This window comes from Centrocercus urophasianus, unplaced genomic scaffold (genome assembly GCF_019232065.1).
Source record: "Centrocercus urophasianus isolate 14NV4802_14NV808 unplaced genomic scaffold, USGS_Curo_1.0 seq_38, whole genome shotgun sequence".
Taxonomy (NCBI): domain Eukaryota; kingdom Metazoa; phylum Chordata; class Aves; order Galliformes; family Phasianidae; genus Centrocercus; species Centrocercus urophasianus.
In genome coordinates, this window is record NW_024884955.1 from 4,077,866 (window position 1) to 4,104,835 (window position 26,970).

The window sequence follows — 26,970 nt, forward strand, 5'->3', positions numbered from 1 at the left end:
AAAAAATCATCCTCTTGCTGATTTTTGTTCTTGTGGTTTGAAGCTGCAGTAGGCATTTACAGAACAGAATAATTGCTGGTTCAGAATCCCCTCTCCCTTCTCACCTCTACTCCCACACTTGCAGTATCAACACCATCACCAAGCAACCAGTGTTGTGGCTGGAGAGGACTTGAGAAAAACTTCCTCTAAAATAATAAAAATAAATAAATAAATAAGAAGAGTCAGCGATCTTCATATTGAAATCCTCAAAATATTCAGAATGAAGGACAAAAACGTGCTTTGAAAAGCTAAAGATAACAGAACAGCCCTATTTATGGAGGATTATTGCTAACTCGTACCTATAAAGCACAATGTACTCAATTCCTCTAGACAAGAAAAAGCAGCTTTGTCTTTAGAGCAAGAAGGATATTTAAGGAAATCAAGGAGTTCTGTAGCTTTTTTTTTTTACCTCTGGCCACAGAGCTTTCATTAGATTTATTTATTTATTTAATTATTCCCAAATGCATAAGGGTTTTTTCCTTAAAAAAGTAAGCAGATTCTCAGATTCTCATACATTAAGATAACTGTAGAAGCTTGGTCCCACATATCAGGGAACTGACAGGTCTACTGAATATCTCACGGTGAAAAATGTTCTTTTACCATCTCTCAAACACAGAAGGAAAGTGGTTGAATCAGAACCCGAACACTACAGGATTAGCATGAAATACAGCAAAATTCTCCCAAGCTGCCCTTCTCTCTCCATCCGGAGTCAATGAGAGATTTCTCCGCAGCTGAGCAAAATCACAACTTCTTCAGTGGTCCTCTTGAACAGTTTTAAGATGTCCTGGATTTTTGCTTGTTTTTACATCATTAAAAATTGCAATTCCTCAGCTAGTACCACTAGCAGAGCTTAATTTCCCTTTTACACACAGCCAGCTCTGGAGCTTTAAGTTTATTTGGTCTTCCTTTCATCCAAAGGCAGGTGGTGCCTGGGAGGCGAGCTGCACGTGCACAACTGGCAGTGCTGATCAGAGCTGTCCATCACGATGATTTATGAGATGAGGGCTAAGCAAGCTCCTGGCTTCGTGCACTTGCCGTGGGAGATGTTCTGTTGATACCCAATAGTGAAAGGTTTTTGGCGTTGTCATGGGAACGGCTCTCATCCTCAGTGCACAGCCTCTCCTCTGTGTGAGGTTGCCTTTCTTGTTTATTGTACAAAGCCATTTTTCAAGAGTCTTTTGCCTTGGGTTTTCAATAATCTTATCTTTCCCAAAAAACCCAGGCTATAGAGATTGTAATGATGGACAGTGATCAAGTCCCTAGAGGGAAACAGGCAGGGCCAGTATTTGTCTACAGCACGAGCTAATTTTCACTTGCAGGAAAAGTGATTTGAAAGCTGCATTATCCTCTCATATTTAAAAGGCTCACTTACAAGGCTCACTTTTGCTCTTTCTCACACACACTTCTTTACCTCCCTCTGGAATTCAGTAGTTTGAAGTTACTCAAGGTGAGAAGCTGCAGCCAGCACACTGTGCTGCCCTTCTTAAGATGTGCTGATACATTTGCCATGTCTCCTTTCATCAAGTGATGTAACCTGTGTAGAAAGACAACTGCTACAATGCTCCTGCATCTCTAGGCTACAGCGACAGGAGCAGAAAACTGGAACTTCTACCATGCAACCACCACGGGCTCTTGATATGTCTTCATGTTACCTGCTCAAGGATGAGGCAATAACATGAAGACACACCAACCAACAAGTTACTGAACATAGCAACAGACTACCTTATGCTTACTGATGTGGTACCACAGCTGTATCACAACCAGGACCCCATAAGAAACCCACTACTAATGGGCAGGAACAGCTCTCAGATATATCAGACTGAACCATATATGAACCTAGCTGTCACAGCAGATCTTTGATTTAAGAATGGAAGTGGGAGAAATATTTTTTGTCAATTCAAAATGACCTTTTTTCCTCCAGTATTTTCCATGAAATAGAAATTTGAAAATAACGAGGGTTGAGGAGTCTAGAGGAAATGCTAAGTCACAGCTTCAACCAGTGATGGAGCACCTGGTGAGAAAGGAAGGCCAACCCAAAAGACTTCAGCTGTATGCAATGTACCTGAGTGACCAGAAGGACTGGAGCCAGGATCCACCCCTCTCCAGACCTCATTTAAGGGTTGGCTGTGGAAGCAAGAGTATGTTGCTGGAGATCCCTGCCTCCTGTAGGCTTTCTAAAGGTAAGTAGCTATTTTCCTTAATTTTGTCTGTCCATCTGTCTATGGCTGCTGCAACTCGGCTCATTCTCATTTGCTGCAGCCAAAGGTTTTGCCGCTTATTGTGGTTCTTTATATCATGTTATAGTTTTACACTTGGCAAGTCAGCCAGGTACTCATTTATGATGGATTACCTTCAAAAAAAAAAAAAAAAAAAAAAAAAAAAAAAAAAAAAGTGTTGGTGTCACTGGACCCTGTATGTACCAAAAGAGAAACTCCTGGGGCAAACCCTGGGATTCCTGGGTTCTCCATGGTTAAACACTGTTCAGATTATTGAAGAATGGTGACCTATAAGGGACAGTGGTCCCATTATTAAATCCCTTTCAAAAATAGCTGACTTATTGAATTAATTAGGACAAAACTGTCTGACAACTGAGGAAAGAGTGCTGTGGCATGGCTGCTGCTACTCACTATTAACGCACATCATTCCTCAGAGGAAGAATTAAAAGGTAAAAATGAGCTTTTAAAAGCTCATATTAGACAACTGGAAAATAAAATTACATCTTTGTCAGGGCAAACCACCCCACCTTCAGATGGAACTTTCCCTTTGAAATTATCACTAGAAAGGAAAAAGGACTTGGGTCTTAAAATGCATCTATTTGCAAAACCCTGAAGCATGAGGACTTCCCACAAATGTTGGGGTCAGGGAGGGTGTTTCACAACACTTACTCATGGCAGGTGCCAATCAGCATTTCCTGAAAGACCAACAAAATGGATTAATGCCAGGACTAAACATCTGACAAGTACTATAGCAATTTAACAAAGGTCTTATACACAAATATAGTAGGGTATTGCTTATGTACTCAATAAATGAGATTGCAATTTAAGTGCTTTAAGGTACTACATCATTTCATTGATTATAGTAAAAGCTTCTACCACTTGACAATATCACATGTAACTATCCAATACAGTCTTTTGCTACCTGATTGTCTCCAATACTGTAGGAGAAGGGCAGTCTGGTGAATACTACATTTGGAAGACTAATTTTCTAAGCCTTACTAAGAAGAGACTGCATCTTTTATAGATCCAGTACTCTTTTCTTACAGCATCTGGAAAGAGAAAGGAAGAATTTGTATTGTTAATCATAAAATAATGGAACAGTTTGGGCTGGAAGGGACCTCAAGGATCATAAAGCTCCAACCCCCTGCTGCGTGCAGAGCCACCGACCTCCATATCTAATACTAGACCAGGCTGAATATTTGAGTTGATTTTGAAAGCATAACATATTTTTCAATAGTGGGTTCATTCTGCTGCTGACATGAGCAGCTGCCTCTTCAGGTTCCTAGGGCCCAGTATGGGGCTTCTGCAGCATAAAGAAAACCTTCCAGTGACTAAATGCTGCTGTGATTACATACCCCCACTAAGGAATTGACTTCTAGTTAACAGAAGTTCCTCACTGCTGAAACCAGAACTCTAGCTACTTACTCACAAGCCATTCCTCAGCAGATTACATCCCTCTGTTTATAAGCCAGAGTTTTCCCAAGCAGGCCTGAAAGGCAGATTATGCCAGACAGTGAAGAACAAACTTTTTTTTTTTCAGTCCTGCTATTCTGGGATCACTGCACTGTGAGTCATTAATTCACAGAGAGAGCTTGTAGCATGTAATAAAAAGCAGAGCCTTGCTCTAAAGTCCCTACTGCGGTGACCAGGAGGGGTACAGTGCTGCTAGACTTTGCTGCACTACACATACACCTATCCTAATCAAGCACCTCTCCTCAGCCCTTTAATGTTTTATGAAAGATCCTCACCACAGACAGTAGATAGGATCTAAACAAGTCGTAATTTTGTTTAAGCAGATCCAGAACCAGGGGTATGTTGAAAGAAATATATTCTCTTTGCATGCTGGTAGGTCACAGGACAAGAGGTGGTGGCCTTAAGCTACACCAGGAGAGATTCATGTTGGATATTAGGAAAAATTACTTCCCAGAAAGAGTGGTGAGGTATTGGAATGGGCTGCTCAGAGACATGGTGGAGTCACTGTTCCTGGGGGCTTTCAACAAAAAAAGCAGATGTCCTACTGAGTAACACGGTTTAGAACAGTCGCAGTTGGATTGGATGGTCTTAGTGGTCTTTCCAACCTTAATGATTCTAGGCACTTACCTACTGGAGCACAGCAGTTGACAGCAAGATTGCTTAGAACAAACGAGGCAGGATCAGGCACTACGGAGATGGCACTACACAGGGTGAGCAACCTCACGCCAAGAGAACATTTTTATTTCCATTTATAGAAAAGTATGAATATAAATCAGCAAGATATAAAGAAAACAATTCACATATTTTCCAGTTTAGAAGAAAAAGCACAAGATTACAGATAGCCTCCACAGGTACATCTGGGATGACTTGCTATTTAGAGCTCCAGGACTGCACTGCATTTGGGGGCAACTCCAAGATGCTCCTTGAAATGTGAAGTCCAACTCCCATTTATCTCTGGTACCTTCAATCCTCACAGATTGGAAAAGGCTCATTTCTAAGTTTTGTCATTATCTCAGCAGTGCAAGATCAACCTTATGTAAGACTGAGGATCAATATGAAACAAAGATCAATATGAAATGATGAGACTGGGGGAGGGAGGTGAAGGGAGAAAAAAAAAAAAAAAAAAAAGATATATGAGCACAAGGATCTATGAAGAAATGCTACTGCCACAAAAAAGACACACTTGAGTTAATTCATTCTGTGTTGTGTTGTTGGTTTTTTTTTTTTTTTTTTTTGGGGGGGACTTAAGGAAACAATAATTAAACTTGGATTTATAAGGATTTTTTTTTTTCTGTTTTCTTATGTGAGGGAGGAGGTGAAGTCACTGGGGCCAGAAAAGCTTCTCTCAGGCAGAAGAGGCAATAGGAATGGATATACAGAGCCTGACACTTCACAGCCAGCCTGATTTCTTTGGAAACTGTGGAGTAGAGCATTCAGGGTGACCCAGGACAGACAGCAAACTCTTGAAAGTAAGCAGCACAGCCTCTGCTGTGGAGAAGTCATTGTTTTGGTTATGGTTATTACTGCATGTTTGTGCCAGACAAGCCATCACAGTGCTCACTTGCTGGGACTGTCAGGAATTAGATGAACAAGAAGCTGTGAACAGAAGGACAGGAGCAAGTGTCCAGCTGGCGAATTCTCTTCCATGTTCCACTGCAGCGAGGGTTCCCCACCGCCTGCCAGTGCAACAGCTGATTCCTGAAATGGAAGCATAAGAGGAAGACAGTCAGCCTGCTGCACTCCCACAGCAGGAAGGCACTTGTTCAAGCAAAGCAAATCACCTACTAAGTTCCATTTAGGTTGCTAACACCTATTTTCACTTCATGGACCCAATTCTTCACTTCTGCTGCTGTAAAGAACTATGCAGCGACCTCCGCAGGGTTACAACAACATGAAGCAGACCACAATCAGCCAAAGCAGCACACAGCATGGGTGTTAAACCCAAAAGGAGTCAGAGAAGCATTCTGCAAGGCATCCATCAATCATTGCATGCAACCATTCACAAAATGATCCCACACCCCTGTAACTCCTGTCCTGAAACAGTTGCCAGGTTGCAGAGTGGGCAAATTGAGTGTTTTTCTTTGTTAACACCATGCCTCCGCTCAGCAGGCAGAGCTCTATTGCCATCCATAGCCAACGAGATATGGAGTATTCCCAGCATGCAATCCACAGCATAGGTCTGTGTGAGGGACATGAGCATCTCTGGGTAACCATGTCAGTGGAACACCTGCTGAAGTTTTTCTATCTTCCTAAGAGCTGTACATGAACACAACTTCCTGATGCAGCTAGCTGAAGGTATCAAAGCTTCACTTGTTGGAACAAGCTTACTGACAGGTCTCCTAAGGAGAAGATGAAAAAAAAACTTGAAAAACCCAAACCACAACACTTTTCCTTCAGGCAGTCCATCAATACCTCAACCAGAACCGAACAGAAAAATATCCTATTAAAACAACCAAGCAGATCCACAGGCTATTTGTCACAATCAGTGGCTGCAGAAGAAATATTTGCTGGAGAGCCACAGAAACAGAAATTTTGCTGTAGCATAGGCTCACTGCAAGCAGCAGCAGCACAGGCTTTATTAAGATACTTACTCCCTTATGAGCACACAGACATAGATTTGAACATGAGACCTGCAAAATTCATCTCCGTGAGCAGCTAGAGCACAAGAAACACACACGGTGTGTTCCTTCCTCAAATTGATGGTGCAGTAGTTTAAAGGAATTCCTCACACCTTGTGTCTCAACACTGTCCTTTGGAGATGCACAGATACCACAGTTTGATACCACCTCATGCCCTGTGCAGAGGGCTGCCAGCAGAACAGCCAAACAGATCCCTAACTTGTTTTATAGTTCTGGAAACTGGAATTACTACTGCAGCTCCACACGGCTAACTCTGCCCTTAGTTTAATGAGATGTCATGCTCCAGAGCAGAGTTTTATGCATCACACATGGTTGGAAAAAGGCTCACTGTATTTTTCTCCTGGCTTAAGGTCATTTCAAAATACCAGAATCCACAGAGGGAGGATTAAGCTCCCCGATAAAGCAGGCTGCACACAGGGCAGACCCATACCTTTCAAAACTCTGGGCTGCAATTTTACCTTTAAAAGGCTTCACTGCTTAAACACATCAGCTAAGCTTACCAACTCCAGTCTAGCTGGTGGGGAAGGCAGATACTGACTTTATAAATCACATCCATCTACTCTCTTTCTCTCCCCGCCCAACAAGCATGAGCATAAACTACTGCAGTCCGGATGGATGTTTATGTGCTACCACCACCACAGCTTGCTCCAGATGATGAAGAGCAGCTGATCCGCCTCAACACAGGCTGAGTAACAATTTCACAGATGTCAAGTCTGCTGCTCTGGGCTTTATTTGTAGATCTTTCAGAATATGATGCAAAATTAACAGATCAATTTCCAGGTTTAATGCTCCACCTTGTTTATCTCATAACCTTCCAGAACGAAGAAGCCAATCGGAGCTATTGAATTATCCCACCTTATCCTCATCTGGTGGCCATAAAGATCTGACCACAAATCAGAAACGTGGGAAACTCCTGAGCTTGCATTCATTTCACAACAGGGGTTAAGATGAACTAACCTCTACACAGTACAGGACAGGTGGAAGGCACAGACAACAACCATCTCTCTTCATTTTGACACATTTATAAGCCAGACTCCACTTAGACACAAGACGATAATTAGGAAATACTCATCAAAATATACCAGCATTGCCGAGTTTATTTTAAACTCTTGTCAGACGTTTTCCTTCCTGAGAGTCACTCTTGGAACAATATCTCAGTGAACTAAATGCTGGCACAACCTGCTGAACCAACAGTGTGAGCAGAGTGGAGCACAGGCACGGCGTGGGTGTGACAGCAGCAGCTGTATGTGCATCACTGCACAGCCTGACAGACCCAGGGTAGTGCCATGGCACAGGCCGGCCACACACACTTGCTCTGAGGTCACCAGCAAGCTGCCCCTGGCTCCCCAGCAAAGTTACCAGTAGAGCTGCACAGGCAAAAATTCCAAATGAGGGTGAACTGAGCAAGCAGCCAGAGACTCAGGAGCAGATCTAAGTACACTCGCACATGCAGCACACTGCATCCTAGGTGCCGGCATCAGCTCTGACCTCCCATCACCTTTTTTCTCAGGGCAGCAGTTGCCTTCCCATCTTCTTTTGCTGTTCTTTCCAAGCATTGTGCTTCTGTTCTCCAGCAAGTCCCAGCCTATGCTCTCACCATGTGACCTTCAGAGCACCACTCCATGCCAACACTGCATGCTCAGCTATGCCCACTTACTCTAATCGAAGGCAGAAACCTTTTCATAGACACTTCCCTCATCCCAATCAATGGCTGTCCCCATCAAGAGTCCAGTTTCTTCTAAGAGACCATGGAGGTCAGTTTTTTCCACCAAGTAACCTGGTAAAAAAAGCATATTATTTCTAGAAAATAATTATGGGTTAGTTCTGTCCATATAAAGAACACCTATATTAAATACTTAGGATGTGACAGCAAGTAAATCAAGCGAGATATCCAGCCCTAACAAAGAACCAATTTGATCCACCATTGTAATAAGGTCACATAGTGTGGAAGAACACCAGACCGTGTCATGGAGGTTATCTAGTAGATGCATGTGAAAGGGAAGGGAGGCTTCATGTGCACACACAGGAGAAGGAAGCTGCAGAGCGGAGACATCACTCATATCCTACTTGCCAGCTGCCCACTCACCTCTGACCAAACTGCCCAGCACTGCCGGATCAAGGAGGCATGAAATGCATCTCCACTGTTTTCTGCAGAGCTTTGAGCTTTGTCCACTGCCCACGTCAGCCCACAGCAGCACTGCCTGTTCTGCAAGCTTACACTGCTACCTCGTTAATGAACTTAAGTGAACGCACACATTACGTCAGCTTGGCACACACAGAGAGCTCATACCTGCCCAGAAAATGCCACAGACATTAGTTCATTTGATATTATAGGCAGTAACACTGGAGAGGTGAAAGCTTACTGTATTGAAAGCTGTTTTTCCTGCTGGTTTTCACATGCCTATAACCTATGCCTACAGGAACAATTTCTAGGCTTTGCTCTGTTGGAGTGGATTCAAACCAGCTGCTGAGCCATGGGCTGAGTCTTGGTTCACTGAAGTCAGTAAACCAATCACCATTACCACTGCCCATCTCCAGCCTTCAGCCTGCTAACGTGGATCAGATCAGTGTGATCCACACATCACATTTTCTTTGTGCTTCTATTCCATGTACAGTGCTGTTCACCAGATAGCTTGGCAAATGAAAATGCCTTTCTCTTTTTGCAGCCCTAAGAGGAAATGAATTCCTGAATGTATTTTTTATTTCAATTAATCTGATGTTCCTTTCTGGCTCCAGAACCTCAGTAAAATAACATTACTGCAATCGTTTAAAATAACATTCAGATTGAATGCAAGTAAAAAACTTTCCTAGCCACACCAACAAGTCTTTGTTTCTTCTTTGTCTAAAAAGCTTTTGGAACCTTTGTACACAACAAGCTGAGGCAAGGGAGAAGAGTCCAACATGACTTCCTCTTACTAAAAGCCTGAAACACCCTGATAAAAGAGCCTTACTGGTAGTCCTGCTAGCACAATACTTTTTGTGCTTAAACCCTAACAGACTCAGTTTAGAGCTCCTAATTCAAATGGACATACTGATTTCAACTTCTGTATATGTTTTAAAAAAAATTCCTCAACACGGTGACGAGTAGCGCCAGCCCAGGCTGTTTTGTAGTTTCGTAGAATGCCTTTAACAAACTCAGAAGGGAGTTAAATTTGAAGAGCATTTTATCTCAGAGAATTGTATCTATCAGGACAAAAGCGATGCAGAAGAGCTGCTGGCTCTGCCACAGATGTGTCACATCTTCAAACCATTCCCTTCACCTTCACTGAAGTCCACCCAATCTTTATACCTTGGGTGCTCCCCATTAATCACCCCAAATCTTCCTCAGCTTTCCAGGGAAAGGATGCTGAAAGAGCAGAGATTTAACAGTGCTAACATCCAAGTGCAGGTGCCAGCACTTAGCCCAAGCCCATAAGCCAGCTACCACTTGGCAGAAGTACTAAGAGTCACTTGTAGAAACAAAATCCCCAGTTCTTAAAAAATCACTGACAAATTTTGTTTTATTAGACTGACCTGACAGGACTGTTAACCTTAGAGGTATGGCTGAAGTATCTTTAAGACACCACCACTAAAGAGAACACCAACTCACAACTGTTCCACTTAAAAGTCTGTGAGATTTAGCAGACCAAGTGCAGAACTTTCCAGTCCTGGCTCTGCCACTGGTTTAATACTTGACTTTTCTGCAAGAAAATGATTAGAAGATTTCTGGCCTAACTCACAGTATGCAGCAAGGATCACTAGCTAATACATGGGCAGTGCTCAGAGAGCTGAGCAAAGCACATTATGAAACTGGGACAAGCAGATCGAGGGAGGAGAATGAAAAATTCGGCATGAAAAAAGAAACCCAAACTCTTACCTTTGGCTTCCACTGCCATCCCCATAGCAATGCAGACTCTCAGAGTCTAAAGCCGGGTGCTGACACTCCACGCAGACAGTGTGGCCCTCCCTGAGGTACTGCATCCAGTGAGTGTATGAGTGGTGACTGTGCAGACAGCCCTGCGTGATGGCCACAAGTTGGAACTCCACGCAGTACCTGCGGCCAAAATAACCGTCGAGGGTTAGCTTCATAACCAGTTTAGAGCCTCCTGCAGCACTGGAAGAGCCAGAGTAAATTCAGAGACCACATCATTAATTAGAAACAAAAAAACAGCAGAAACAGGCAGCCCAAAGGAGCTGAAGTGGCAGAAGGGTGAGTTTCCCATGCAATAAAGTAGCAGATTCTGTATCCTGAGAACTTACTCCTTTCACACAGATCCATGCAAACAGCCCCGTTTCCACTTCTGATACCAAGGCACAATCCCCCAAGGCAGCAACCCTCACAGCCCCACTGGGGCTCAGTGTGAACCCTCAGAGTCCCATAACATTTCTAATCCATCACACCTGTCCACATCAAACCTCAACAACATATCTAGACAGAACAGAAACTCTGCATTAGGAATACACACTGCTCTCTCATAGTAAGGACCCACAAGGTCCAGCTGGTAAATGACTCTCCTAAAGAGAAAAGACAAGTGCTGGACATACATTGGTTAAAGAGGTTACAAAGAAGTTTCATCATAGTGAGGACTGCTGAACACACACATCACATTCCAGTACCTACATTCTGACAGCACTCTCTTGTAGAGGAGCTGCTGCTCCACGTTTGGTGATTCTTCCCATCGAAGTCTACTGCTTCTTAAACTGCTCAGCACATATATCACGTACACTTACAGTAAAGATGCATGTATAAACATTAATTATGATCTTTGGTTAGGAATCTTCTCAAGCAGTATCACTAACCACAGGCATGCGACTTTCAAAAGCTCCTTGCCTGGCATCCTACTGTGTAAAGATAGAGAAGACAACCACTGAGCACTCAAACTGGACACTGACAAGAGCTGAAGTGACTGGTCTTTGGTTTACTGATCACACAGCCTTTCTCTATGGCATCAGTCTACCAGCCTTACAGCGAGGCAGACTCTCAGCTTTCAGCCTCTCTGCGGATATCGCTGCTACTGAGGAGAAGGCAGCACCTTGCCCTTGTGAAGTGCCCTGTCCTGGGGAGAGATGCTGGTTCTTATCAGCAGGAAGCCAGGCCCAAAGCTGCAGAGAAATATTCAAGGTAGAGTATGACCGTGCCTCTGTGCTGACCAACTTACCCCACTCTTTCACTGCCATCAGCTGCAGCTCTTTTTTTCCTTGCTTTTCCAAACCCTCCTGTTGTTATTAACGCAGGGACTGCATATATCAAAGAGAAAGAGTACACAGTGTAAGTGGTTACACCACACTGAGGCCATCAATGTCTGCAAGAAAGCAGAGATGGGCCTTTAATGTCACTTGGTTTTATCTTTGGCAGGAGAGAGAAACAAACACAACCGTGTATTTTCGTACTATTGGTTCCCACCAACCATTTCATTGAAGAGAAAATCTGTACTGTGGTCAGATTTTTGCTTGAGGAGTGTGAGCCTTCTTATCAGGCACACCCAAAGACAGAGGAGGAGGCAATATTTACCATTGGCATCAATGCAACAGGTTTGATAAAAGCAGTTGTAGCTAAATTCCAGACTGGACAGATTTTGACCCAAAAATAGCAGCAAATAAATCGGAAGCAGTTCTTCCAAAAAAAATCAGTGAGGGTGTGTCATGAAAAATCAACCTGAACAAACTGAAATCAGACTTTTCCTCCAGAAAATAGCAGGAGATTTCCCCTGCATGTATCCTGCTCCAGGGGAAAAGGCCATACCTTGCCTTTGATGGGTATTGCTCCTTCATGGCTTTTTGCAGATGACTCATTAATTAGAAAAATAGCATTCAACACACACTTCCAGAAGTTTTAAACCACCATTAATCTACCAACTCTATCAAAATTACCAGACATTTACCCTTGTGAGATCATGACAGGTCTGTAATATTTCACTTTTGAAATGCACCAGACCACAGTAAATGGCAGGAACTATTTTTAAATGTTGTCCCAGGAAGGATATCTCTACACCCCTGTGTGAAGAGCTCAGTTCTCAGTCCCACCAGACAGACCCAGAGCAAATCTGACGGTGTTTGAAAACAACTCTTTTCAAATAAAGACCAAATCTGCTGGCCCAAACAAGCCCTTCTCTGTTACCAAGGCACTTACATTTTCAGAGGACTTACTCAGGGACTGTTTACACTCTGTTCCTTGCTCAGTCCAGTACTCCACGCAGCCAGCCCTCTCCTCGAGGGCAGGACACGTCTCTCCTCCATTCTGGGGCTCCTGGATGATGTGCCTCCTCCGAACTCGGTATGTGGTCTTGCAAGGCTCTGCACAGCCACTCCAGGCACTCCACTGAGATACAACACAGGGGATAACTGGAGCAGTAAGAAACAAGGAGTGCAGAACGTTACAGAAATGAGTTTTTCTGTTTTCCCAGCTGTGCTGGTAGGTCTGTTCCCAGAAGCTCCAGCGAACCAAAGCAGTCCAGGCTCCATGGGGCACTCACCTCCTGCTATGCTGCTGTGAGCTCCAATCCAAATGCACTTGCACCAGGGAACTGAGAATGTTTTGTATTAGACTGAATCAAAGGATCATGAGCAAGAGCAGGGGTGAATGCATCAAGCTCTTCAGTGGCCACAGGAGCATAGGGTGACACCGCCGCCCCCCCCCCCACCTTCACTGTCCTGACAACACCACTGAGAAACAGTTCTGCGGATGCTCAACCACACATTTGTTATTACAGCAAAAGATTACCTGAGACAAAATTGCCAAAACATTTCACTGCTTCTCTGTCCACTCTTCATCAGTGAACTGCACCATCTGTCCTGACTGAGCAGAAGGCAAAAGGAGAGTAGCATTCCAACCCTGGCTGTGCTGGCATCACTCCTTCTCCTGGCAGGACCCTGGCTGGCTGCCCTAGCAGCAGTGCTTGGCCAGCACAGGAGCTCCTGGCTGCCATCAGCAGCAGCGCAGCCTCACATGCCTTCTGTAATTAACTGTGTCTCACAACTCAATCTTCCTTGCCTGACTGAGAACAGAAACAGGAGCACATGGGCACAGAGGAGCTGAGACCTCACCATGATCCCGTTTTCCTCATGTTTGGGTGGCCTATATTCACTTTATCTTGGGTAGCTGTCAGCACGCACCACTGGACACAGTGGCTGGAAAGCTGTGTTGTGCCACTTTGCCACAGGAATTCCTGAGCTGCCCAAGATGTCTTTTGGGTTCCTCAAGTTAAACGGGCTTCTTCTGGAAAGTTCCCTCATATCTCCTATACATTCTTCATCAGTTGCAGCCCCATTCCTTCCATTCCTGTACCTCATGACTGCATTGAGCCACTGTGCAGCAATGCATCACAGCAGCACTAAGGGCATCTGACTTCAGCAGGGCTGGTGCATGGATCTGGCAGGTCTGCGACATCACCGCTTCAATCTCCCACACACAGCAGCATTCCTGAGCAGCTCGACCCCGATACCTTCACGTGCTCCCCCACGCCACACAGATAACCCCTAATGACTGCTTTACTCTCATTCAAAACCACAACTTGCCTTCAGAAACTTTAGGGAGATCTTTCAAATGCCACTGCTTTTCTCCACCCAAGGGCACTACAAGGGTGCTTTTTAAACCCATTCAAAGATTAGGAATGAAAGCAATTCTCTAACTAAGATGCAGCAATGTCCACGGCCTGCATGCTGCCCAACCTTATCGTCCTTTCGTAATCCTATTTATTTGGAATCTTCCGCTCTTTTCAGTTCCACTTGGCTTCAGACATTAACGTAAACACCATAATATTCTGCTTTAAAACCAGTTTGATAAAGGAGCTCCGTAAAGAAGGCCAGGCTGCAAGCGGACTCAGGCGAAGCGACGCGGCGCCGTCCCCGCGCACAGCCCCGAGCGCGGCGCTGCAGTACCGCGGAATCGCCACGGGGCGGCAGCACCGAGCTCAGTGCCGAGACGGAGCGCGGCGGCGGCGGGGAGAGAGCCCGCTGCCCTTCGCCACTTCCTCGTGCGTGCAGCAGCGGGTTTCACCGCTCGGCTGTGACACGGGCGAAGCACGCCATGGGCTCCTGCGGCCGCGCTGTCAGAGCGGTACCAGGGGGCACAGGCGGCACCGCTGTCTCGGGACTACGCGTGTTTAGGATCCCACGGGCACCGCTGCCCTGCACCCGCTCGGCAGCGGTCTGCAGAGCCGCCAGCCCTTGCTGTCATATTCTTTGGGCTGAACTATCAGTTTTCTCATTAAAAAGGCAACTGAACCACAAGAACAGCTGCCTAAAGCAACTGCGCGAAGGCGCAGCTATTCAAATTAAAGAACAACAGAAAAAATAAAGACAAAAAAAAAAAAAAAAAAAAAAAAAAAAAACATAAGCTCCGTGAGGATGCTGTCTGTTGGAAAAGAACGCGGGATGGCTTCGCTAGTTAAAATAACGCCTGCTCAGCTCGCACCCCTCCCGGGCACTCAGTCGAGCCGTCTCAGAGCACATCCTGCAGCCCTCGGTGCCGTCACGAGGATGCAGCCGGCTCCAGCCCACCCGCAGTCGCACGCTATCCGAGAGGCACAGCGACGGCTTTCTGCTCACCTGGGCAGGCCTGGGAGTAATCGTGGCAGCAGTCGAGGGTGTGCTCGCACACCTGGTCGCAGTAGCACGGCCCGTAGGAGCCGTCGGGCCGCCAGCCGGTGCTGCGGCAGGACGGGGCGCGGCCCGGGCAGCACAGCCCCAGGGCGGCACAGCCGGCGGCGGCGGGACTTGGGGCCGGGAGGAGGAGGAGGAGGAGGAAGTGGAGGAGTGGTGGCGGCGGCGGTGGCAGCGCGGCGGCACGGCCGGGGCAGCGCGGCATGGCGGGGCGGCACGCAGCGCAGCTTCGGCCCCGGCTGACGGAGCTCCGCGTCCCGCGGCTTTCGGGCGCTGGGAGGGAAGCGGCCGGCCCGCCTCCCAGAGCGAAAGGCAACGGGCGGCGGTGAAGACCCGCCCGTCTGAGCGCTGCCCCGGGCCGGGAGGGCAGGGCTGAGAGCTAGAGGCTGCGGCCGGGCACCGGCTGAGCTCCGGGCTCGTTGCGGTTCCTCTTTTGCTTTTGTTTTCCTGGCGGCGCCGGAATGTTTCTGTGCCTTTGTGGCATCTCACGGTGCTCGTGCAGAGTTCCGCGTTTGCGAAGTTATAAGAGTACGGGGTGCGATTTCCACGCTGACTGCCAGCACTTCGGAAATCATGTGAAGGAGACCAGCCAAGCCAAATGACAAAAGAGACCGCTTTTCCCCAAACTGGGCTCCAGCACACCTGAGAAGCCATTAAGCTCCTGAAGCTCTGTTCCCTCTCGGCTCAGTGGCAACACCTCTCTGCAGAATTACTCTGAATTTTCTGTCAAATGCAAAGAGCTTAAAGCGATTAGAGCCACTCCCGTGAATTACGCAGCTGTTCAGGGGGATGCTAAAGGCTTGGCTGTAACTTCTTCTCAAACAGACGCTGTAAAATATTGATCACAACAGCTGTTACACCTCACTGAATAGTGAGCTGGGATTTATAAAACCTACCCACTGAATTTGGTGACTGATTATGCCCTTGTATTAACGGTGGGTCTGGGCAGAGCATTCCCACAGTAGGAAACTGCAGCAAAGACAATTCTAGAAGAAGAAAAAAAAAAAAAAGAAAAAAAAACTACCACAGAGTGATCAGTGGGCAGTGCTGGAGGCATAGGAGCGTTACAACAAACCAGGCATGGCAAAATATTCAAAAAAGATAAGAAATAAAAGGAACTTCAGCTTCTTTGTAGAGCTGCAAATACCTGTGTCAAAGAAAAGATGGCTCATTTTCATGGCAGTGGTCCAATATTGTCTCTTTGGAAATCACACATGTAACAAATCCTACAGTGGGCAGGAGAGGAAAGGGCAGAGCACTAGAACAAGAGGCTGCGGGTCTAGGAAGCAAGAACACAGAGATACCAGGTGTGTCAATTCCTGCCTCTGCCCGTGAGTCACTCCCTGACTGTGGGTAGGTCATTCAATCGATGTATGGCTCATTCTTGATCTAGAACAGGAAGATCAACATTCAAAAGGAGATTGCATTACTCAGCTGTTAGTCTGCACAAACCAGAGGACTGTGCAGCTCTTGCATAGTTAACTGAAGGGCGGTGATGGAGAATATTTCCCAGGTGTTGCTGTTTCCGGCGCTGATGCTGCCAGCGTTCCAAGTCCAACACAACCACATTATTCCAAGGCACAGAAAACCAACTGAATAGAAAATAGTTTTAGAAAACAATGTGTCCACATAAACACTGCAGTTTTGATTGACCCTGTGCTATTGGGAAAATTGGATCTGGGTCCAGACCTCTCAATGGCATTTATGTAGTTTGCATTCAATCCACTCCCACCTAAAGCTCCTGGGAGCAAACTTTGTTGCTCATCTCTCATTCCTGGTCTGAAAAGAAGAGTTCTCCCTTGTTTTGGTTTGGCATTATCCTGGGGGATTTTTTTAGGTCTTTTTTCCCCTCCTTCTTTCATGCACTAAAGAAAATAATGTTGAAGAAGCTGGGGAGAACATGGCTCAGGCCATGCTGGACCTCCCAAGCCCAGCAAGAAATCTGTTGCAAGCAGGACTGTTGGCCCTTTGAGAAAAATTAGGGCCAAGCAAGCATTCAGCAGCAGAACAGCTTACAGGGCTGCCCCTGGCAGTGGGAATTGTGTCTTCCACCCTACAGGGAACATCAAGAGGCAGGTCACCAGGGCAGGTGGAAAAGCTGTTTTATCTGCTTGTGCAAAACACAGCTGCCTTCCCTGCTAGCCTTGCAGGGTTCCTTCCCTCCAGCTCATTTCCCCTACCTTAATTAGGCTGCACTGTGCTGGAGCTGCCACTGACCCAGTTCCCAGAGGCCCTCCTGTGCCCTTCATTAACAAGGATGGACAGAGGATGTCAGCAGATGGAACGTCCCTCTGAAGTGACAAAGAGAAGCTTATCCTCCCTTCCACCGGGTAGTGCTCATCACTGTCCATTAGTGCTCCTACCATGAGCTGCTCCACCCATCTGTGTAACAGGGAATGCTGTCCAATACCAGCAGCTCCTTAAGCTTTGTTTTGCACTAATTTCCTCCACCTAAAAAAAAAAAAAAAGTCTGGGTACTTTTACCCTATCTCCTATATATCCATCTCTGTATCTATCCGTGTCACCCGATGATTTACACGCACAGTGCAAATGCATTAGGAGAACAGTATTTCCTTTGCTCTGTTTGTACAGTCTCTTGCATGTTACATCCTTTGTTCAGGACCTGGATTCTTGTGCTCTGTAGCAGTGAGGAAACTCAGAAAGGTATTGGTGCACGGGACAAAAAAAGCTAATTCTGGTTTAGAGCATCAGATTTTCATCTCCATTGTGGCAGCCAAGTCTGTAAAAGCATAAAAGGAAAGTAGCCAACCAAGTGATCTGATTTCTTGGAGCTGATCTCTACAGCTCTGTGTGGGCCACATGAGAACTGGCTGCCAGCTCGTGCAAACCCTTCTCAGAAGGCTCACAAGGGATGCTCTGCTTTTTTTTTTCTGTTTCAGTGAGAAGTACCATCAGTTCATATGAGCCTTCAGAATATGACACAAATCAACAGAAATGACAATAGTAGTTGCCCAAAACAAAGCAAAGCTCAGTGTTCCCACCTACACTTTTGCTGCTGTGAGCAGATACCTACTCAAAAATTGATTCCAGCAGGAGAGTCCGTGCCCTGTTGATGGCTGCTCTTCTTTGTATCCTAACTCATTCCCAGAGCTGAGCAGCATGCAAGGGCACACATTTCCAGGCTTTGCTGATCAGACTTTTAGCAGTGTGGACATAAATAGGCTATGCCCTGCTAGGTGGAGAGGAGCATTGGAGGAATTCCAGTTGCAAACAGCACCTTTGTTCTCAGCTTTTGAATACCATCAAGGAAACAGATAAACTCTCAGAAATGTTAATGTTTTCAAAGAAAAGCTGAGACAAATAATCCAGTGTCCTACCACTGACAAACCTAATAGAAGCAACAAAACTCCAGAAACAGGAAACCCAGTGAGATGCCCTCACTTCCACTGCCAACCCTTAAATGAGGTCTGGGAAGGGGTGGATCCTGGCTTCAGCCATTCCTGTCACTCAGGTGCAATGCTTGCACCTAAGTTCCCCTGGGTTGGCCCTGCCTTCCCACCTGGTGCTCCATCACTGGTTGAAGCTGTGGCTCAGCATTTCTGCTATACTCCTCCCAGCCCCCCAAATAAATGATGTTTCAGCAGCCTTTGAAATAGGCTGTTTCATTTCCAGTAGTATTTATATTCAGATGCAAACTCTAAATTTCTTCTTGCTCCTTTCAGGCTGCTGCTGTGGCTGAGAAGCAGCACTTGCTCTCAAGCAACCAAAGTGGGGCAGTAGAGAGGAGGACCAACGCGAAACCAAAGTGACCGAACTGCCCCATGCTGTTCTTAATGAACTCTTCCTTTCCTTTGTGCTGTGCTTCACTGCCCAAGTAGAATAGGGGCAAGCTGGCCACAGGCCAAGGCCAAAGCCACCACTGTGTTTTTGTGCTCAGAGCACTTATCTGATTCTGTAGTTTGCTGGATGTTTTCTCATCCCACATCCTTCTCTCCATGTGGCAATTAGAAAAGAAAAACAAAAGGAAAAAAAAAAAAAAAAAAAAAAAACCTCAACACAGGAAAAGCAGGGCAAACAAGCAAAAAAAATCTGTCTGCCTTTAATGATTTACCCTACCTGGGTATTCCGTTGAAGCTTCTCACCTGAGAAAAATATATATTTTTTGTGTTTAACTGCCTTCCCTGTGTCCTGGCAACGGGAAATGTCTGAATCTTCTCAGCCCTCCATCCCCAGGCCTGAGGATGCTGCTCTTCTGCTCCTGCCTGTCCCAGCTCCCACAGCTCAGTGCACAGCTCTTCCCAGCACAGCTCAAAGACATCCTCTGACAGCTGGTTAGCAACCTCTTGCTCTGCCTCAGAGCTGCTCTCTCCATTCCAGAGCAGAAGGAAGAAAGGGAATTGAGCTCAGACTGCTGTGAAGAAAAGCTGCACATTTATTTAGCTGTTAGGAAATCTACGAGAAATACCTATCTCCCCCAGTATCTGTGTTTAGCAGCAGCTAATAGCAGATGCCCAGGAAGGAGTATAAGCTGTATAATGGTTTTTCCCCACAGTGCTTTCACACCTTCTGATAAATTTATCTCAAGAATTCCCTAGTAGGTTGTGCCTATGCCTCAGTCGTATACAAATTTTCTTCCATCCCACTTCAAACTCGCATAAACTTTTAGCACCCACAGCCTCTCATGGCAGAATGCCATGCCACACAGAGCACTATGTTGTTTTCAACCTACCATCAGTTAATTTAATTGGAATTTCTAGTTCCTGTATTAGACAGCGAACAATCAATTCTCATTTACTTTCTCAAAGCCACTTGGGATTTTATAGATCTCCACTGAATTCTCCCTTAATCATCTCTTTTGCTGGTGGAAGGCCCACCCTGCCCAAGAGAGCTGCCAGGGCTGTGGGCTGAGCTGAGGCAGAGTGCATTGACCCAATCACAATGTGAATTCATGCTGTTAAGGCCAAGAGGAAAAATTCACATTGGCAGATGTCAAGGGTTATTGCTGGAAAAAATCATCTTAAATGTGAGAATGTTTTTTTTATTATTATTTCTTACCAGAAACTCAAAATAGTTGTGAAGACCAGAGATGCTGGATGATTTCCTTTCATACCTGCTCCTGCTTTCTTCAGATGCCTGTCTGCCTACTTATCCCAGGCACCCTGTACTGAAAGCCATAATTGAAGAAATGTTGGGGGGGTCAGGAAAGGGAGAAGAACTAAGCACTGAGGCTTCAAAAGGGCTTATTTGAGAGAAGATTGGTGGAATTTTCTTTTATGCAAAGAACACTTCTGCAGGGATCCTAATGCCACTGTACTTGGAAGAGGTTCAAACTCTGCACTGTGATTCTCTTCTTTGCAGCGTCCTCTGAGTTCTCAGAATAGAAGTGTAAAGACCTATGAATGGCACTCCCTTTCTGTACACATTGGCTGGCACATGGAGACATGGGATGAAAGTTCATACCAAGTAAGATTCAGAGATATTCCTGACAGATTTGCTATTACACCAGAACCCCATATGGTCTGAGATGCCAGCTCTTGCTGTAGGAGAGAAGAACATCAAATCAAATAACACCTGCAATTAAAGCCCACCCACAAGCAGTCCTATACCCTGATAAAGGGATGGGAGCTCATTATGGGACTGCAGGGGATTTTGGTCAGCATGCCTGAACTGGGCTGTTGACACAGAGATCTAAAAGCATCTCAGTCAGAAAATAAATCCCTTCTTGTTAGACCTGGACTTTTCTGTGTGCTCAGGAGCCCAGCAGACTGCACATCCCTTCAGCCATGCCTCTGCCACCCTTGCATAACCCACACTCACCTGGCTGCAAAGAGGAGAACCAAAGTAGCTTTCCGTACAAAAGCAGTGTTTCCCAGATCTCTATCCCTTAGGTCCAAAGTGTATTTTTTCCTGCTCACAAATGTCATGTCCTCATAGTACTGCTGAGAGAATCCCCACCATGGCACAGCAGTTACGGCTGTGCCTTTATCACAGCAACAAACACTTTCTTGGATTTAAACCTCAAGCGCGTTTGCCCTCAATAAAGGCTTCATCTCAACACAGCAAAGCCAGTCTCTCAGCTCAACACAGGGGAAGTGTCATTTGCTTATTCTGCCTTCTCTCACTCACAGTGCTGCATGGTAGGACTGTGGGGGCAGTTGAGGGAGAAGCAGAGAAGCACCATCATTCAGTTCAGATGTGTGGCATGCACAGGGAGCAAGGATGGTAGCCTTCCCCTCCTCTCCTCTGCCCAGAGCCATTCCACAACCCCATCATGTACAAACCCTCCATGAGAGCAGGGCTGTGACTCACTGTAGGGCATAAAGGGAACAAACTCGTTGTCATTAAAAAGCTATTACATTTAATGAGTGCTAGAAAGGATTCAAAATGGTCGAGAGTGTCATTCAGAAAATAGGGAAGATAAATACTTTAATAAGAAGCTTTTAGTGGTTTCTCTCTGGGTCTTTTGCTTCCCCAAATAAAAGGAAATCAACCAGCTTTTCTGAATCCAGTACTTCGTGTTCCTCTTTCTCTTTTCATTAGAGAAAATGAAAGAACAATTTCTGAAAGTCTGAGCCATGAGACAGAGCCCTGTGAATGAGGCATGCCATACTCCATCTCCCAAGCAGAAGAAAAGCCTCAAACAAGTTTGCATTCAGGTCAAAACCGGTATTTTTACCCTGCCTACGAAGGGTCAGAGTATCTCTTGGCTCCACAAAGCATTACTGGGAATCTTAAATCCAGACAAACCCATGGCAAGGCACTCTCTAGGAAAAGAAGCACAATGCCTAAAATTCTCCATCAATTCCAGAAGCTACACAATCCTCTCCCAAATTAAATCAAAAGCAGGGCCTTGTTTTTCAGATTCTTCCCAAGCTATTCCCATTCTCCTGCTTTCACCAGCTGCCACCACTGCCACCACTTCTCCCTCTAGTAATACTCCTCCAGCAGCCACACCACACCAGAAGATTCCTGCAGGCAGAAGCAGCCTTCCCTGACTCAGACTGCAGGTCAGTGCTATAGAATGGTCCATGGGATTTTGTTGCTGATATTTAAGGATAGAAGAGATCACCAGAGTCCTGTACAGCACAGCACCTTTCCTTAGTCCAAAGAACCTGTGGCTGAACTGCAAGTTGACTTTTTTCTTTTCTCTTCTTCTGCACAGACCATTTTATTCCCTTCCTACAAGAAATCTCCAAGGGCATATGAGTCACTGTCACTCTAGAGATGAAACAAGAAATACGTGCCACCTCCCTTCCAGAAACAGCAGTTCCATTCACATCCCACAACATCAGTCTTCCCAGTCATCATCGTTCCATCTCACTTGGCTAATGCATTCTCAGTAAAAGAGCTTGAGACCTCAGACGACCATTTCTGCTTCTGTAACTGCAGGGAAACAGCTGCGACTTGGCATAGGTCAGAATACAGGTCCCTTAACTTTTTGTAAGTGGTTATCCATTAGATTAGGATGAAAACACTGACATCTTAGATTTACTTGTTACAGAACAGGAAGACAAACATGTTCTGTGTGTGCTTTTTTTTTTTTTGTTGGTTTTTGTACAGCACTTTCTTAAGGAAACAATAAAAAGCAGATGTTATCCTTCCATACAGCAGCAGATACACCCAAGGCTCATAGCAGTACACTTGTATGTCTCAGGCTAAATGTATCCATCCGCAGATTAACACAAACAAACAAAAAAGCACCCACTGAAACCAACCCACACTCATGTTTATTAATTTACTGAATTATCAAGTCAGTTGAGCTGGCTTAGGAGGCACAAATGCAAGCAAGAGGTATGCAAGTTACAGTGTCAGGCTCTGGTGTGACAAGGCACCACTCATCTCATGGGACCCTGTGCAATATAAGGTCATTTGGGAAGTCTCCCATCATTTCTTCAATGCAGTTATCAACCCCAGCCACAAATTTCACTCTCCTAAATCTCTCCCCAGATGTTAGGAAGACAAGCAGAGCAAATGGAAAGCAAATTCTAAATTTATGCATACAAATGCTGCATAACAGAATGCGGAGGTGCCTTTCTAAATTCAAAATGTGCTGAAGTATGATGTTCAAAATATTACGCTGCACACAGACAACAGTTCTGATTAACCAGGCTCAGTAATGAGATATAAGAGCTGCAGAAGAAAGCAAATGTGTTTACTACAACTAGTCTTAATTTTGAGTGTGCATCCAAAACCTTGGCTTTCACAATTGGTCCAGCACTGAAGTTTCATAAATATAAATGCCCTGTTCACAAAGGGTTGACATTAGTCAAGTTTTTAGCTGACATTTGTTAACTATGCTAATAAAACAAAACAAAATAATTCTGATTATATTGTCAAGACTAAACTTATCTGTACACAATCTGGCTCTGCACTCCAGGTGCTGCCTGCATCACACACTGCTTTTATCAAGAAGCCAAAGAGGTCAGAGAGCAGGACTCAGCTTAATGTCTGCCATGCAGAGTTCCTGGAAGAAGCTACCAAGGGAAGATGTCTGTTTGACCCACACCAGTTTGCCTGCCAAAGGTAATCTGAGGGCTTCTCGAGCACACCATGAGTCAGATGCATGCTGTGCAATCTGCCAATCAGTTGGTGTGGAAATTACCATTTCAGTGTTGTAAACATCTACCAAATAGGCCTCACTTGTGCAGGCAATTTGCGTCTTCACTGCATCTTCTACCTTGAAGAAGCATTTGTAGAACTAGACCTAGAACAAATGAATCCTAAGTTCTAGACCCTCATCAGCCGTGGAGCCATTCTGCCTCTTGAAATCCATATTTCCCCTTGTACTAGCAGACAAAAAGAAGTCCAAAATAGTAAGCTGGCCCTTGTAAATTAATAAAGTTTCAGTTAATCTACAAAGCAGCAGATGCTCATTTGCTCCTAGGTGATGAAACCAGAGGCCTTATCTACAAGAAATGCATTTCCATAGGAGATTCAAGGACACTTATCTGCACAAATTCAGTCTCTGCAGATGATGGCTAATGGCTAAACACTTTGCAGCACATTAATAAGAAGGAAATAAACATGTTGTGAAGGAGAGCTAAAAAACAAAGCATTGATCCAAACTCCCTAAAGTCAACTCTCAGCATAAAGGGTCCTTTTTGTGACTGGCATTTCTGAGTGCAACAGGGGAAGAGCACACTGTAACAGCAGGGATGAAGATAAACACAACCTTTAGTATTAGCTCACCTATTTAATGGTTTTATTTAATTGATACAATTTACATGGCAGAAATGATCACATTTATTTTCTACAATGACAGGAGAAGCTGTCATGGGCATTGGAAGGCATTAATCCATCAAGTATACATGTTCATTGGATTTATTAGCAAGGATAATTGCACGAAGACAGGAGTTTCCTGATATTCTCGTATCTGAAAGTGCATTGTTTCAGATTCTTTTGCATTCTTACTGCTTTTTTTTTTAGGAACGCCCTAATTAGCCACTGTGGAAGTTATACAACCAGAGGATGCTAAGATTTAAGAAGAAGGAAACTGCACATTTTCCTTTTTGGTTCCTCTGAACTGGTTTTGCCCTGGGGCCTCACAACAAGTTTACACAGGCACAACACCAAGTTCACCTCTCCAGGTCTTCCAGTAGTATTCACCTGGTATCTGACTGTCTTGAGGATACGGGCCATAAGACCATACATGTTTTCCATAGCGTGGAGACAAGTAGCAATTTTGGACAATCGTGCTACAGATGGTAAAGGGATGCAATTTGCTGAATGAACAGGCTGGAATGAGAAAATTAAACGTAACAACCGCCACAGGGTTTTGCAATTCTGTGAGTCTTACAGACAGTGAACAACACTGCAGTTGCATGGGATCATCAGTTTTAGAGTAAACCTTGTCCCTGCCAAGCTGACCACGATGAAGTGACTGAGGGAGTGCTGGTAGCTAGTGAGGACCTGTGTATTATAGTAAGATTTGGGTGGCTGGTGGACGACCCAGCCATGAATTGATCAAGACGATCCTTGAAGCCGGAGGCGTTCTTTGAGGTTACAGAGCTGTCTACAGAATACAAAGCTATTGCTCAGTGGTTAGACCAGAATTCTAACCTAACACATTACAGCAAAAGATGTTTGAAGTTTTTTGTTTCTTTTCTCAAAACTGTATTTCCATAGACCTTTGTGACTCCACCAAGTCACTTTAATAATCAATAAAGCATTGTGAGTTTTTGTCTAAACCATATTATAGCACTGCCATCAACAATGCACCTGACTCTGAAAGCCTTACAGAAAACATTCAGGATGGGACATCCGGATGACAGAGGAGGTCACTAGACTTTAAATAATGTCATTTTAAAAGGATTTTAATGATATTCCTAATGAGTTTAAGAAATTGGCATTGCAAGCCCAAGCAACCTTTGCTCCCAGTATGAGGGAACTGAAGACGAAAGCCTGTGGGATGCTCCTAACAATTTCATCACAGTTCTCTCTACAGAACTAACCCCACCATCCCTCAGGGATCTTATGTAGGTTTACAGATCAGGCAAACCTACAGGAAACCACAGCTCACTGACAAGCCTGTCACCTGTGGCTGAAGCCAACAATGCACTCCTGAAGACCTGAAAGCTCCTGTCATCCACAAACCCTGCTGGCCTCCCATGTGGCTTTACATCTCCCTCCTCATAGCTCCTGAGCCACAGATGGAGGAACAGTGCTGTGATGGATAGACAGACTCCATTAGACAGCGGGAACGTCTGACAACACCCAGGTGTCAGTGAGCTTTCTTTTTCACTGTGAGAGAAAAATCATTAGGCTCTTCCCTGGATGCACCTTTGTCAGATTACCTGTCACAGTTCAGAAAGGCAGAAGTACTCTGCACCAGAGTAAGAGGCACCCACTTGGCAAGAAAAGGCTGTATCACGTCTCTCACACAACAGGCTATGACATCTTTTGTGCCCATCATGTCCACTTCATGTAACACAGAGACCATGCACCCAGCATTTGTAGTGCAAGTCTGGCAGTCCCAGCCCTGACTGCCTGCATTCCTTCACTGAGAAAATCCATCTATGCTTCCCCCCTGCTCTGCTTTATTCTTAAAAGTACCTTTCTCCAGAGGAATAAAAGAAAAAAGGGAGCCAGGAAAAGAAGAGTAAGGGGTAGATTTGTACCTGCTATATAAAACTAACAAGATGACTCCTCACCATGCCTTCTACTTGCCAAAAGGCTAAGAGTAGGTCTACCTGGTCCATTCCACTAGAGGAAAAAAAAAATCAGTATATTTGTATACAAAGACATCCACCAGGTCACATGGTTGCATAATGAGACACCACAGTTCATCACTTTCTCTCTCATCCCCATTGATGTTACTACTTGCCTTTACCTCTAGCAATCTGACATTGAAGGATTCTGACATCACTTTGGTACTTAGCATAGCACTCTAGATCAGAGGAAAGACTACCAGGGAGAATGTGTCATAGTTCAGAAGAGTGACAGGGTTTGCAAAGGGAAGCCATGACCAAGTGCAATCGAGACCAGCTGCATGTGTGTCACTGTCATGATACAACACCAACTGTTGTGGACCATGTGCCCATTGTATTGTATAGGTTTAGGTAAGCTACAAACCAACAAGAGATGCAAATTGCTGTTAGCACCTTTGACAACCATTTTTCCAGGCAGTTTTCACAAGCCCCATTAAGGTGTTTCCACAGCAACATAAATTGCTGATTAACAGAACTTCTCGGACAATTCCAGTCCTCCTCTGCAAATTTCCAAGAAAATTGTACCTACAAATATTCTGCTGTAAAACACCATCAGTGAATGCTCAAAGGAAAAGTCTTCTCTGAACTGTTGTTGTGAAGGGCCAGACCCACATGTATAAGAAAATGGATTTGCTCTCAAAACAGATCTTATCTCAGGAGAATAAAATGTTTTTCTCTCTTCTTGGTAGACAAAATTCTTAAGAACATGAATGAAGACTAAGACAGTGTAACAGCAAGAGCAACACTCCCATGAGCCTGCTGAGGATTTGCGACCAGAAGCATGAGATAGCAGCTCATGAGTAGGGCAATGTCTACAACCATTACAGATGTGCAGCACAGTGGAAGTGCACATAC

General features: G+C 45.1%; 1 protein-coding gene across 1 annotated transcript; it reads right to left on the reverse strand.

The window, feature by feature from the left end:
* Nucleotides 1–4,416: 4,416 nt before the first annotated feature.
* Nucleotides 4,417–15,152, reverse strand: LOC122167695 (somatomedin-B and thrombospondin type-1 domain-containing protein-like). Its single transcript, XM_042832454.1, has 5 exons — nucleotides 14,894–15,152; nucleotides 12,494–12,688; nucleotides 11,506–11,584; nucleotides 10,224–10,400; nucleotides 4,417–5,426 (listed from the first exon to the last, which is right to left on the reverse strand). The coding sequence occupies exons 1-5, from the start codon at nucleotides 15,150–15,152 to the stop codon at nucleotides 5,309–5,311; spliced, it is 828 nt and encodes a 275-aa protein (XP_042688388.1). The 3' UTR covers nucleotides 4,417–5,308.
* Nucleotides 15,153–26,970: the final 11,818 nt, after the last annotated feature.

Excerpts from the sequence above, each read along its gene's own strand:
- LOC122167695 (XM_042832454.1), bottom strand. The coding sequence starts at position 15,152 with ATGCCGCGCTGCCCCGGCCGTGCCGCCGCGCTGCCACCGCCGCCGCCA. Across the intron at positions 12,689-14,893 it reads TTACTCCCAGGCCTGCCCAG|TTATCCCCTGTGTTGTATCT; the intron begins GTGAGCAGAAAG and ends TTACTGCTCCAG. Across the intron at positions 10,401-11,505 it reads GATGGCAGTGAAAGAGTGGG|GTACTGCGTGGAGTTCCAAC; the intron begins GTAAGTTGGTCA and ends TTTTGGCCGCAG.